A 14,861-nucleotide genomic window follows, 5' to 3' on the forward strand; every position below is an offset into this window, starting at 1 on the left:
GGCAGGGGTGGAGCTGGGTAAGGTTTAAGGTCCCTTCCAACCTAAACCATTCTGGGATTCTGTGGTTTGTGTTGGTCCATCACTGAACAGGATCTCCAGGGACGTGCTGACAGCCAGCCAGAGCTCAAGGAAGATCTGGACAATGCTCTCAGCCATGGGATTTACTGCATGTAGTCCTGCAAGGAGCAGGGAGTTGCACTCCAGGATCCTCTGGGGTCCCTTCTGACTTGAGACAATCTGATTCCACCAAAAGGCAAGATGAGGGAATGAGACAAAGCCACTTCCCCCAGGGAGAAGCAGACCGCAGTGGGCTCATGAATATTCCAAAATCCTCCTCCAGTCAGGACTCACCTGGAGCTGTCTGCAATTGGCCAACCCCAAGCTGCCGGAATGAGGAACCTCAGAGGGAAATCCTCCAGTCACTGCAGGGGTTTGTGTCTGTCACTGTCCTCCTGCTAAACCAGGCAGACACTGTCAGTTTGTCTGCTGGGAGGATCCACAGATCCCACAGCCGTGCCAGGGACAGAACTACAACAGTCAGGGTGAAAACCCAGCCATTTCTACACCATTACACATTTAGAGTGTGATCTCTGAGGGCACACCATTAAGAGTGTTTCTCACTCCTTCAATGAAATAAAAATCTGCCTTAGCAGGTCCTGGGACTCTACACTTGACCCAGCAGTAAATGGGAGTTAGGATTCTTCCCTGCCACGTGGAACAGAAGCAGCTGAGGCTGTCAGTGATGCAGAAAGCCCACAGCAGGAGATGGGAGTGGGCAGGAGGAGGTGGCAGAACACGCCGGGAGAGGTCCCAGGGTACGTGTGCAGAGCAGCACAGAAATACCCCTGAAAAGGAAGGGCTAAGAATATCCTGAATTTCCTCAGCTGCAGTCTGCTGCAGTTCAGGAAAATGACATCATTGCACCACCACAGGCTCTGTAGGAGTTCCAGCTCCTGAGAAGGGAAGGAGCTCCCAGCTCCATGGGACTCGTGCTGATGGCAAATTCCTCTCTCAGGAAGCTCTGGCTCAGCTCTTACTGAGGTAAAATAAAACCTGCACCCCAAATTTCCCAGATTGTGACTGAAAATGAGCAGCACAGCCCAGGCTGCATGCTCTGTACACCTCTCTGTGCCTGGCAACAGACTCTGCCTGTTCATCCAGCCTGGAGGTGATCCCTGAAACACCAACCTCACCCCACAGCTATAAAAACTAACAGCACCTGTTAAGGCAAAACACAATGACAAAGCCATGCAGGAGTTACTGGAGTGCTGTAGCACATTCCCTGTGCCAGGGTTCACCAGAAGAGGATTTCTTTAAATATCTGACTTGCAGAGTCGTGCTTCAGACACACAGCAGGTGGGCAGCAGGCAGCAGGGGGAGATCTGTCACAAAAAGCATGTTTGTGCCAATGAAAGGCTTCACCACCCCAAAAATGTTATATTTATCTTCCCAAATTTGAGACAAAAATTGCTCCTCAGGGTAGGATTTACACCTCAGTCACCGTGAGTCAAGTATGACTTCAAACCTGTTTATAATTCATTTATAATCTTACACTGCTGGAATTTTTCTTGGAGGTTTTAGCTCAGCACTATGAGAGGATTACAGGCAGAAGAGTTCTCTGCTAAAACTCTTACAACAAGGGAAATAACGTTCCACTACCTTTGCTAAACAGCCCCAAACCATTTCTTCACATGTGACTCAAGGGTGGAATACTTTAATACAGAAGTTGGCACTAAAAATTCCCACAGATGTTTCCCTAGTGCTGTTCATTCTTCTCAACATGCTTAAAATGAAAATATCTTAAACCAAATTCTCTCAGCAATGCCATTTACTATGCAGATAAATAATAAACAACTCAGTAGGGAACAGTTCGTGAGGGGACAGAATTTCTCCAAAACAAGACAAAAGAGCAGAGGAGCTGCCAGAGTTAAGTCTGTAAACTATAACTGGACAGGGTTTTAAATAGTGTTAGTGCCTATACCCTGACAACACCCACACTGTTCATATTTAATAGTGTTACACACAAATTAATGAACAAAAACCCAAAGCACATGGATGCAGCTGAAACGAGGCAGAATCCTTGAGTGGAATTTAAGTGCTTATTTTTCTGTGGAAAAAGCTCTTTTCATCAGTGGTGGGGGTGCTTTCCCAACATCAAACATCATTTCCAGGGGGGGGTTGTTGAGGCAGCACCAGTCAGGAATGCGGCCGGTCTGGCTGTAATACTCCTTGGACACAGAGCGGCTCCCAAGGATGTCCTGGAGAGCTCCAAAAATTGCTCCTGCCAAACAAAAAGAAAATCTGCATTAATTCCATGGAGAATTTCTCTTTCTGCTTCTTCCCATCAAGAATCTTCACTGGGATATTTCAGCTCTGCCCCTAAACTTAAAGGGATGAATGGATATTGCTGCTTTCCTTCTCATTAGCCCAGCTACTGCTCCCATTTATATCCCTGGAAAGTAACTGAGAACAAGGAATCATCTGCTCTGCTCTGACAGCAAACCTGGCCTGGCTGACCCACTTCTTACAACAAAGTTTTTATTTGAAGCACTTCAACCAAACCCCATTGTGTTCAGGGCAATTTTTACCCCCAAAAAGTTGCACCACAAATTCCCACCAGCTGTGAGAAGATCCAGCCCACAGCAGCTGACCAGGGAAGAAAAGCACCACAGAATTTGGTACACAGAAACTGTTCTGGTTTGTTAACCCTAAAAACACAAGGTTTTACTCACAAATCCCACTTGAAAGGGGTTTTTTTCAGCCCTGCTTCCCAGTTGTTCCCATTCTTACCTCCCAGCCAGGCCACGCAGTTGGATTTGGCAGGGGGAGTGTGAATCCTGAAGGTTTTGGTGGCAAGAGCCTCCTTGTACTTGGGTTTCTCCACCAGGTGTCTGATCTCAGCCATGAGCCTGTGCAGGAAGCCCGGCAGCATTGCAGTGCCCCCGATCACCACCAGGTTCTCTGCCAGCTGCTTCCTGGTGTCTATGGGGCACTAATGCACACAGGGACACAAAAAAACCCAAATAAATCAAACTGCCTGAGCTGGGAGACATTCAGAGATCTCTCAGAAAGTCAGCCCATTTCTATGCCCCCCATATTTAGCTGGAAAATAACCAACATAACAAGAGAAATGCAAGGGAAATGCCTGGAGGTACAGAGGTGAAGGCTCCAGGCACAGAACTTCTTAAACAATTTGTTTTCATAAAGAATTCTAATTGAAATGTTTCTCATATCAGCCAAGTCCATGGCTCTCCAATAAATTGCATCTCTGCAAACTTATTTAAATGGCATCAATAGCTACAGGGAGCCAACTTTAATTAACATATATACACCACCACATAATGAAAATTTCCATTTATAGTGGTTTTCTAATGCATTTTTTTTCCTAAATATAATAAGAAGTGAAGCATTTGTATACACCAAGAAAAAATTCTGCACTAAATTTAATATACTGCCTGCAATAAAGATGTCCAAATTAATTTTTCTTCCACCACAGGTAAACCAGCAGCCTGCAGGATTCAAAGTCTGGAGTCATTTTTAACTGCAGGTTGTCCAAGGCTGGAGGCATTCCCTAAACTGTTTCTAATATAAAAGTACCTGAACCAGTGAATCCAAGATCAAAGTGGCAACAGATGTCTCCTCATTATCCTGCTCAAAGAGGATTTCCACCACGGAGTCTCTGTGGCACAGACAGGAGGCAGTGAGTGTTAATGAGAGCAGAACACACTGGGCTGAACTGGGGCACAGCAGAGCTGCAGGTAACTCCAGCCCTCTGCTCCAACCTTTGTCACTCCTGTCACACAGCAGTGCCAGCAGGGAGGGGACAATCATGGGCTCCTTGGGACAGTCATGGAATCTTTGGAAAAGAGCTTTAAGGTCATCACATTCAGCCCTCAACCCAGCATCAGCACCTTGCTCACTCCTAAACCACGTCCCCAAGTGCCACATCCACACTTGGTGTGTTTTGAACACTTCCAGGGATGGTGACTCCACCACTGCCCTGGGCAGTTCCAGTGCTTTACAACCTTTCAGTGAAGACATTCTCCCCAGTATCCCATCTAAACCTCCCCAAGTCAACCTGAGGCCCTTCACTCTTGTCCTGTCCCTTGTTCCCTGGCTGCATCTGTCGCAGACATTTTTTCATAGAAATCCTTTCTTTCAGATTTGTCCATCTTCTGGGAAGCTGAGGCCCCAGAAGAGAATGCAAACAATGATTATCAGCTGCCGTGGAATGCAATAGGATGCACCTGTGATTGGTTCATGTTCCATGTGTACAATTAAGGGCCAATCACAGAAGCAAGCTCGGGAAACATTCCCTGGACACAGAACTTTGTTATGGATTCTTTTCTATTCTATTCTTAGCTTAGCAAGCTCTGCAACTTCTCTCTTTATTCTATTTAGTATACTTATAATGTATTATATATCATATATCAATAAATCCAGCCTTCTGATCATCAAACAAGATTCTCATCCTTCTCTCACCTGAAGACCTCCTCAGGCTGCTGTAATACTGCATCCTCCTGGCAGGAGCTGCAGAGTGAGGTTTCCTCTGAGCCTCCTTTTGTCCAGGTTCAAATGCCCTGTTCACATCACTAAACCTGTCCTCTTATCAGGCTTTGACACACATTTCTGTTCCCCCATCCCTCCAACCTCTCTGTTCTCACCCTCTCTTGGGGCTCTGGAGAAGCCACCCCCTCCCATGATGGGCTTGCACTGTGCCCAGCACGCAGCTTTCACTTTAGAGGCAATAAAAGCATATGCAAGTGTCTCATTAAAATCCAATTTTATGAAAACTTATGTGTGATGGTGTTCACAGGGGCTTAGGAGGAGGGAAGAGACAAGAATGTTGAAACTCCTTGTTTCAGAAGGCTGATTTATTATTTTATTATATATATTCTATTAAAACTATACTAAAAGAATAGAAGCAAGGATTTCATCAGAAGGTTGGCTAAGAATAGAAAAGGAATGATAACAAAGGAATGATAACAAAGGCTTGTGACTGACTGAGACAGTCTGGGCAGCTGACTGTGATTGGCCATTAATTACAAACAACCACATGAGACCAATCACAGATGCCCCTGTTGCATCCCACAGCAGCAGATAATCAATGTTTACATTCTGTTCCTGAGGCCTCTCAGCTTCTCAGGAGGAAAAATCCTAAAAAAAGGATTTTTCAGAATATATCATGGCTACATTTATGTGCTTTTAGAGTTGAAATATATCCTTATAATGACAAATACTCTGCCATGGCATTTCTCACCTGATGGGGCCAACTACATGGAGAATCTTTTCTCCATCCAAGGGATAGTCCACGTCTGGAGGTGGTGAGGGACGCTGGAAACAAAACCAAACTTGTATTATTATTATTTCAGAGCCCCAAAAGGCTGCAGCCACCTCTAAAGAGCAGGAAAAGCTTCATCCTCCACTCACCTGAGCACTGCCATCAATGTTGAACTTGGCTGCCTGGATTTTCAGCCCCCTCTGGAGATCACTGACAAAGCAAGTGCGGACTGAGCAGAGGGGAAGGAACAGAAGGGCAGAGTGAGGCCCCGGATCCTTTCATCACCAGCAAAACCAGTAATTTTCTTAATTTAGAGAAGAACACACACTCCAGGCCCTTGCTGGTCCAAGATATTATCAAATAAATGCCAAGAGAAGCAGTCTCTCCTCTCCAGCAGAGTTCAGGTGCTCTCTAGATCACAAGTTAAACAAAGCTGACACTAAAATCATGTTGGAAATCCTGCCTGTCCTTTCTCACACCAACCACACAAGATGTAAAGCCAGAGGGATGCTCCTAATGGTGCCTCAAGGTGCCAGGGGCTGTATCCTGCCTTCACAGCAGCCTTTGCACCACAGCTTCAAATGAGGCATTGCTCATTCCCTAAACAAGCTCCTGCCATGCAACATTTTCCTTACTGCAACTCTTCAACACCCTGAGAACTCCAGAGGGGTTTTCTGCTTCCAGACAACACTGACAGAGCCCAGCCCCATTTGTATCCCAGCTGCCACTGTTATTGGACACTTCATTATGGGATTTGGCACAGGTGAGCATCTTCCCCATGAACTGCTGTCACAAAGGAACAACCCTTCAACACAGACAGCAACAATTTCATCCCCAGCCTGGGGTCTCTGCTTCCAAAAGACTGCACAGAAAACACAACTCATCAGAAAAAGTGTGCAAGTCCAGGAATCAGAAAAGCAACTTCCATTTCACAAAGCACCAGCTGCATTTATTTTGCATTTGACTGAAGGATTTCTTCCTAATTTGACCCAAGGGATACACACTAGTTACTGTTTTCTAGGAGAAACATCTTTTTCTCTCTGTTGTAACAATCACATAGGAATTCACCCAAGTTCTCCCGAAGAAAGAATCTACTTTTTCTGGTGTCGTAAATGTAGTTCTTGTCTCCTCTTGCCTACCTGAACACACCAAAACATCTTTTATAAATACTTTTTTTTTGAAAAATTGACTTTAAAGCAAACTGAGCCTTTCTAGTTAATCTATAAACAAGACAACACAACAGTGTAATCCTCTTTCTGTGCCCACCTAACAAATATATCTAAAAGTTGCAACTCAACAACACAGAGGTTAAAGTGAAAGAGGAATTCAAAACCTGGTTTTGGTTTTGCTTTCAAAGAGGAAGAACAACACAAGTTCATATAAGGTAATAAATACAGCAGAGAAGAGAAATAAATTCCTAAATGTAAAATATTGCACACTTGTTATTATCACATTCCACTATAGAGATATACAAAGCAAACATATTTACCTTTTATATCCTCTACTATGTCTTCTGGGACTGAGCCTGAAATGAGAAAAAAAAAAACTTAGTTTCATTCTTAAATTCTCTTCCTACTTAAAAAAAACCTTTTGTTCTAAGTTTGAATTACATTGAATAGATTAAACTTTCACTCTGACAGCAGCTTTCAAAGATTTCCAAAGCAGAGAAGATATTAAGAACAGAAATAAGTTTGTCTTTGCTCAAAACTGACTGAAAAATTACTGCAGAACTTTTATCTCAGCTTTTATTCAAAACTGCTGGGAGAAGAGATTTATCATAAGAATAATACACTTGTGAAATTACAGAATTACAAGGTTGGAAGAGACCTTCAAGATCATCAAGTCCAACCCAGCCCCAACAGCTCAACTCAGCCCTGGCACCCAGTGCCACATCCAGGCTTTGTTAAACACACCCAGGGATGGTGACACCTCCCCGGGCAGCCATTCCAGAACTTTCTCACCCTTTCTGTAAAACACTTTGTCCTGCTATCCAGCCTGTATTTCCCTTGGTGCAGCTCGAGGCTGTGTGCTCTGGGTGTGTCAGTGCTGCTGCAGACAGAGCCCAGCCCCAGCTGAGCACAGGCACCTTTCAGGAGCTGTGCAGAGCGATGGGGGCAGCCCTGAGTCTCCTTTTCTCCAGGCTGAGCACCCCCAGCTCCCTCAGGGCTTCCTCACAGGGTTTGTGCTCCCAGCCCCTCTCCAGCCCCTCTGGACATGTTCCATTGTCCCAGTGTCCTTCCCAAAGTGAGGGCCCAGAGCTGGGCACAGCACTCCAGGTGTGGCCTTAAGTGCTGAGTACAGGGGAACAGCAACCTCCTGCTCCTGATCCAGGATGCCAAGACAGAACTCATGCAGGCAGGCCACAGCAGACACACTGAATACTAAACCCATTTTATTTTCTGTCCCCAGAGCAGAATATAAAATGGGTTTAGGATCTCCCAGCACAGATTGCCCACCCCAGTCCTTACCCATCACAGAGGGAAGGCTTTGTCCCTTGGCCAGTCCTGTGTCCACCGTGCACTGCTCCAGCAGCTGGTACTCCAGCTCCCTGAAACAGAGAGACATCCATGAACCCAGGGACAGGATTCATTCCTTGCAGTTACATCCTTGTAAATATAATCCTAAGGACACCCCATTCCCACAGATTTTACCACATCAGTTACAGCTGCACAGTTTTAGCTCTAAAAATTGGATGATGTTACAGCAAGTTATGATTTAGAAAAGGAATTTTTGCTCATGGGCAAAGAGGAACTTTCACAAATAAATAATTTGTAATCTGGAATGGGTAACTATGAACTTACTTGTGGATGGCCTTTCCTCCCAAGGGAAGGGAACCCCAGCAACTCAGGATTGGAATTCCCTCATAGATCTACAGCAAGTTCAGGAAATTCTCCTCTTTTTCATTAGTTTTCAGTCTGCTGGAATAAAATGCCTTTTCCCTTCTACAATCCCTTGCATCTGCCACCTTCTAACTGCTTTTGTCCAAAGTGAATTTCTAGTCAATAAAAATCTCATGTTTCATGGCAGCCCCACTGAAAAGAAAGGATACAGGCAGCACCAGGCTTTCTGCATATCCACAGTCCAGCACCATGGCAGAGTTGATCCCCAGTGTCAGGAGAGACATCAGGTGGCTTGGAGCAAACAAAACAGAAGGTACCTACACAAATAACAAAAGCAAAGTTGGCAGAAGGGGGGAAAAAAGAAACAAAAAAGAAACAAAGCACTGATGCCTTCCCTGAATGGCATTTTAAAAGCAAAACCAAAACAACTGTATCTTGAATTATTCCAGTAGTAATCTAATGAACAAATACACCAGGACTGCAGATTCTGTGTCCATCTTCTTTGTGGTGCACACCAGGTACTTCAGTAATGATGGATTGCAAGAAAAGCAAGTGTTGGCTATAAAACTCGGGTCCAGTTTCTTATTGTTATTGAAAAAATGAAAGAAGCTGAAATACAGCCACTTCAAAAGCTGTAAAAACTTGAAGATGTCAATAAAAGAGCTAAAAAATCCATAAAAGTGTGCTTTATAATAAACACTGCTGCATCCAAACAGAAGAGGCTGTTTGAAACACTCTCATAAAAACAATGTGGAAACTTAAGTTGAAATTACATGAGAATTACTTCCTTCTTCCAGAATTCCATCAATCAAGTTTCCTACAAAGCAACAGTTCCATTAAAAGAACACTTTGAAGTGTGAAATAAGTAAGAAATTTCAATAAATCCTGCACTTACAGGAACCATACTGATCCTTAACCCAGAGCCAGAAGGTAAAATATTGACCCTGTATTAATAAACCACTCTTTGCACCAAGCAGAAAAATAGAAATCAGAGAGAATTCAATTTCTATCAGTATGAACTGACTTCTCAACATGTTACAAAGTCTCTCCATCAAAATATGACTGAATACCTGAGCCATTTTCAACAAACCATTTTGCATGGGATGTGCTTTAGCTGAGACATTTTATTACTGCAAAAGGGATTAGGGGAAAAAACTCAAATAATCAACTCAAATCTTTCAGCAAGGTGAAGTTATCAGAAAATTTTACCAATAGTAAGAAAGAATTATGCAGGAGTTTGAGCTTAGTTGGTAACTGTGCTGTGGAAGGACAGTGAAGTCAAACTGGTTTCATTAATTTTATAGAAACACCTTGAACTTTCTCCTGTCTGAACTGAAGAAGCATGGAGTCACCTTTTAAAACATTTTATGTTACAACTAAACAAGAATTAGGTTCAGACTTTTCACAGAATCCTTGATTGGTTGGGTGGGATGGAACCTTAAGGACCATCCAGTTCCACCTTTCACTGTCCCAGGTTGCTCCAAGCCCCATCCAGCCTGACCTTTGGACATTTCCAGGGATCCAGGAGTAGCCACAGGTTTTTTTTTTTCTCCCCACAGCTTTTCTTCACAAAGGCTGATTAGGCAGAGCAGGTATTTGATTTCAGGTAAGTTCCTCTCCAAATGAGCTCAGCCATGTTGCAGATATTGACTGTGGCAGAAATCAGGAGATTTGCTGACAGAGCACTAGAAGTGTTTAAATAGAAATCCTGGCTGCAGGCAGGGCTCAATGGGGATTATTGGATCTGTCTGGGACAGTGCACTGTGAGCTGTGTTATCTCCAAGGCAGGGAAACCTTGCAGAGCCTTGCTAATTGCTGCTGCTGCTTTGTGGCCCCATGAAGAGTCAGAAAGGAACAAAATGGTCTTTAATCCAACTTCCATGCCCTACTTCCTCACACCATCATCTGAATTTTCTTTTTTATGCCTCTCACTCTTTTGCCACTATTTCCATTTTTATTTCCCACATCTGGTACTGACTGTCAGCAAAATTCTTCCTGGTAAGTGGAGCAAATGTGCACATTTCTGTGCAAGACTCACCTCAAAATGCTTGAAAAGGACCCTGGTGAGGGTGTCCCTGAAGTGTGAGGGGCACAGCACTGACTCTATGATCACAACACGCCTGTCCCTGGGATTCACCAGCAGGTGCCTAAAAACAGACAAAGATGTGCAAAATAAATCTGGGAAGTTTAAGCAGATATTATGAGATCAGTTCTACAGTCATATTCCATCTTCCTCAAAAATCCTAAAGATTTGCATTTAGATACATTTACTACAGCAGACCCCAAAGATTTTCACAAATCTAAAAACCTCAGTGGTTTCCTAAAAGAAAGTCAGGGAATTCATTATACATTTCTAAATCAATATAAAATAACACAAGAATAAGACATCAATGGCTTGTCCAGTGTCATAAAGCACATAAGAATGATGATACTCTGACGCTCTGATTTCAGTGGAAGAGGATGAAATTGTCCTGATTCCAATTGAAAAGTGTTGGCCCAGGACAGGAGAAGAAACCAACCCAGCCCACAGCAGATCTGAGGCACAGAAATTAAATCCTGGTTTCCCTGTGATGGTTTTCACTGTGGAAAAATATGGATTGGAAGCAAAGAGAAAAGACCAAGCCCAATTTCATTATTCACCAAGGGTACTAAAAACAGAATAAAGGGATGTACTGCTGAGGTAAAAACATTCCACAGGTAAAGATTCCTCCTTCCAAACCACTGTGGGGAGAGTTCTGCACTGACAGCAGCTTCAGCCCTCCCCAAATCAATGCAACTCCTGAGGGAATGCCTTCCCCTTCTAGGCCCTTTATAAACCCCTCAGCTCAAAGGTCATTTATCAAACACCCCCTGCTCTTACAGAGCAACTGCTGCTGCAGGACAGCAACTCTCTGTGAGATAACCTCATAGCACCACAGCCAGGCAGCCCCTTGCAAAGCCTTATCTCAGTGTTCTTATCAAAGCAGGCAGTGCCCATCCCCTGCTCACAGCCCTGGAAGTGCTCAGGGAAGGCCTGGAAGGTCTCTCTGTACCTGAAATACAGCATGTGGATAAATTCCTTCAGGTAGGAATACAGCTCCTCTGTGTTGATGTTGTACTGAACCACCCTGACAGGCTGGGAAGAGAAAATATCCACAGTCAGCTCCAATGCTGGGCAGTAATTATTTCTATTTTCATATAAATAATTATATAGAAACAAATAATTATTCTATATAATAATATAAATTATTATAAAATACTATTATAAAATTATTTTTATATATTTATATAAAATAATTTTATATATAAATAAATTAAATAAAAATATATTGTATATAATAAATACATTTATAAATCTATAAATCTATATATATAAATATATATAAATATATAAATTGTATATAAAATAAATATATATTTATATAAATATATTTATAATATATATAAATATATATAATATGTATAAAATATGTAAATTACAATATATATTGTATACAATGCATATATTTATATATAAAATATCTAAATATATAATTTAGATAAATCTATATGTTTATATAAATATAAATATATTTATATATTATAGACAATATAAATATTAGATAAATATAATATAAATATATTATATTATATTATATATAAATATACATATATTATATAAAATATATTTTAATAATACAATATTAAATATTTAATATATATTATACATATTATATATAATGTATATATAATATATAAATTATAAAATGTATATTAAATATTTAATATTGTATTAAAAATAAATATATAATATATAAATATCTTGTATATAATATATAAATATTTATATATTATATATAATATATATGTATAATATATAAATATCTGAATAAATATATATTATATATAATATATAAAAATATATATTATACATATGTATGTATATGTATGTCTATATATATATTCATATATTCAGAGGATATATAAAGGAATATATAAAATACATAATATATATTTTATCTGAGATTATATATAAATATTCACTCCTGCCTGATTTGCTTTGTCCTTAAAACACCACATAAACCCACCCTACCACTGAATTCCAGTTAATTAATGCTAATTTTTCACACAGGCAACTTAGAATTAGTTTTCCAACCTCTACTAAATGAAAAGAACTATTATTATTATTATTATTATTGTTATTATTGTTATTATTGTTATTTATTCTCAATCAATGCCCCAAAACATAAGCTCCATGGGCACTGAGCACTGGCATCACACTTACCTGCACCTACCCACAGTTCTTAATAGCAGCAGTTAAAATAATGAAAAATGTAATAATAAAGTTTCAGAATATTTTATTCAGGCAGTGAAAAATGGCTTCTGATGGTCAGAAAAAACATCTACAAAATTCTTTCTATGCCATAACAAACACCATAAAACCAGCTCACCTTTGAGGCATCAGGTTTCTTGATTTCACTGGGGATGATGCACCTGGGTCCTGTTTCTCCTGCAAACCCACACCTGAAAGAAAATGTTGATTTTATTAAAATATTTGAAGTCATCACTTGATCCCCTGGGCCTGGGGACCATCACAGAGTAATGAATTAGGGAATTCTCCTACTGCAGAGAGGGGTTTTGCACACACTTTTCCTATCCAACCACTTTAAGATAAATTTAAAGATGAGATAAATTTAAAAATTTAAATTTAAATGTTTTGTATCTTTTTTATTGACTCTCTCAACAAAAGGATAAAAACAGCAGCAACCCCAAATCAAACTTTCCAGAAACCCACCTGGTCTTCCTCAAACACACAAGAACTCTGTACTGAAGTTAAAAGCAAAATAAATTCAAAGTCTATTTTAGCCTCAGTGCCTGATATTTGTTTCACCCTGGTAACTCCCAGTAACTACAAATCTCTGAGGAAAAATACAGTTTTCTGCAAAGCTGCTGGACTTGGAGCACTTTTAATGCAAAAAGTCAATTAGTGCTTGATTCTGGGATTTGGCAAGTGTCAACATCTTGGAACAGTTCAGGAAAAAAAAAAAATCTTGAAGCAGAATTTTGAATTTCTTGAATTCAGAATTTAATTTTCTTCTTCTGTCTCAAACAGATGCTTGTGCAGTCCCAATGTGTACAGGCAGTTTTCCTTGAACTTTCAGCTAATTTCAGCCTTATTTGCAACAGAACAAACATTTCTCATCCAATTCAGCTGCTATTACTTCTATCAGAATGAAGGCTGGAAACAGATCCTAAAAACGCACTATTCAGGGAAAAGGCATTTCCAAAAGAGGGTTTTATTGGATAAACAATGCCCAGGGAATAAAAGCCCACAAACACCCCAAACTTGGGAAAAGCTGTCAATGTGAATCCACCCATGGGAATCACCTGTCCCCATCCATGAAGGCTCTGCTAAATCCTCCCATTCCCAGGTAACAAAGCTTTTGGCCCACGAGGTGAAATACTAAAAAAAATAGCGAGAATTCCTGCTTCAGCACTAGAGCTAAATCTTGTTTTAATCTAAACCACAACATTAAAAACGTAGGCTGTTCATTACCAGTTCCACACCACACAGATCAAGACAGAAAGGGGAAAACCTCACATAATTATTCTTGGGATGGGAAGGGGACTTAAAAACCATCTTATTCTAATTCCCTGTCATGGTCAGGGACAACTTCCACCATCCCAGGGTGTTCCGAGCCCTGTCCAACCTGGTCCTGGACACTGTCAGGGATGGGGCAGCCACAGCTTCTCTGGGCACCCTGTGCCAGGGCCTCACACCCTCACAGAGAATTATTTTTACAATATCCCATCTAACCATGCTCTCTGGCAGTGTGAAGCCATTCCCCATGTCCTGTCACTCCAGCTCCTTGTCCAAATCCCCCTCCAGCTCTCTTGGAGCCCTTTTAAGCACTGGAAAGGGCTCTGAGGTCTCCCTGAATGTTTCCCTTCCGCAGACCGGACACCCCCAAATCCCGGCCGCAGCGCGGGGCACTCACTTGGTGAAGGCCTGTCCCAGGTCGATCACCACAGCGGTTTTCTCCCCGCCGCTGCCGAGCCCCTCGTACAGCGGCATCGCGGCCCGGCCTCCCTGTTTCCCTCCTCCTCCTTCCTCCGTTCCCTTCCCCGCTTCCCTCCCGTTCCCCTCCCTCAGCCGCCGCTACCGGGCCCTTCCTGCTCCCGGCGCGCCGGGCTGCCCGCAGCGCCTGTCCGCCCCTCCACCGCCCCGCCGCCTCCCTTGGGCCAGCACAGCCGCTCCCGCCCCATCCTACAGGGCTCCAGCACAGCCGGGAGCGCCGTGGTGCCGGCGGCAGGCGCCGTGCGGGGCGGCTTCCCCGCAACTCCGCTCCGGCAGCAGTAGGGGCAGCTTGGGCAGCCGCCATGAGGGGCCGGAGGGGCGGGCCCTGCGTGAGGGCGGCGGGGGAAGCGTGGCCGGGGCTGCTCCCGCTGGAGCAAAATCGTGAAAATAACAGAATCATTTAGGCTGGAAAAGCACCCTAAGGTTATCGAGTCCGTGAAAAACGCCAATCACTTGTTTTTAAAATGTTAAAAGTTTAATAGTAATAAAATGGTTATAAAAAAATAATACAATTAGAGTAATAATAATTTGGACAATTTGAATTTGGACAATATGAGATAATAGAGACAAAGAGCTATGGACAGTCCAGGTACCTTTTTCTGAGCAGCACGAGCCTGAAAAAGGACACCTGTTAACAAAGGATTAACCCTTAAAAACAACAGCCTGTTGCATATTCATACACCTCATACATGATGCATAAATT

General features: G+C 42.2%; 1 protein-coding gene across 1 annotated transcript; it reads right to left on the reverse strand.

Annotated features, from left to right (window-relative positions):
* Positions 1–1,698: 1,698 nt before the first annotated feature.
* Positions 1,699–14,183, reverse strand: ACTR10 (actin related protein 10). Its single transcript, XM_054286712.1, has 13 exons — positions 14,079–14,183; positions 12,531–12,603; positions 11,154–11,236; positions 10,160–10,268; positions 8,331–8,438; positions 8,083–8,150; positions 7,750–7,829; positions 6,771–6,806; positions 5,431–5,510; positions 5,261–5,334; positions 3,598–3,679; positions 2,791–2,992; positions 1,699–2,281 (listed from the first exon to the last, which is right to left on the reverse strand). Exons 1-13 carry the CDS (start codon positions 14,153–14,155, stop codon positions 2,100–2,102), a joined length of 1,254 nt encoding a protein of 417 aa, XP_054142687.1. The 5' UTR covers positions 14,156–14,183; the 3' UTR covers positions 1,699–2,099.
* Positions 14,184–14,861: the final 678 nt, after the last annotated feature.

The sequence above is a fragment of the Melozone crissalis genome, unplaced genomic scaffold, assembly GCF_028551555.1.
Source record: "Melozone crissalis strain CALT ecotype California unplaced genomic scaffold, PUWL_Pcris_2 ptg000056l_1, whole genome shotgun sequence".
NCBI lineage: Eukaryota > Metazoa > Chordata > Aves > Passeriformes > Passerellidae > Melozone > Melozone crissalis.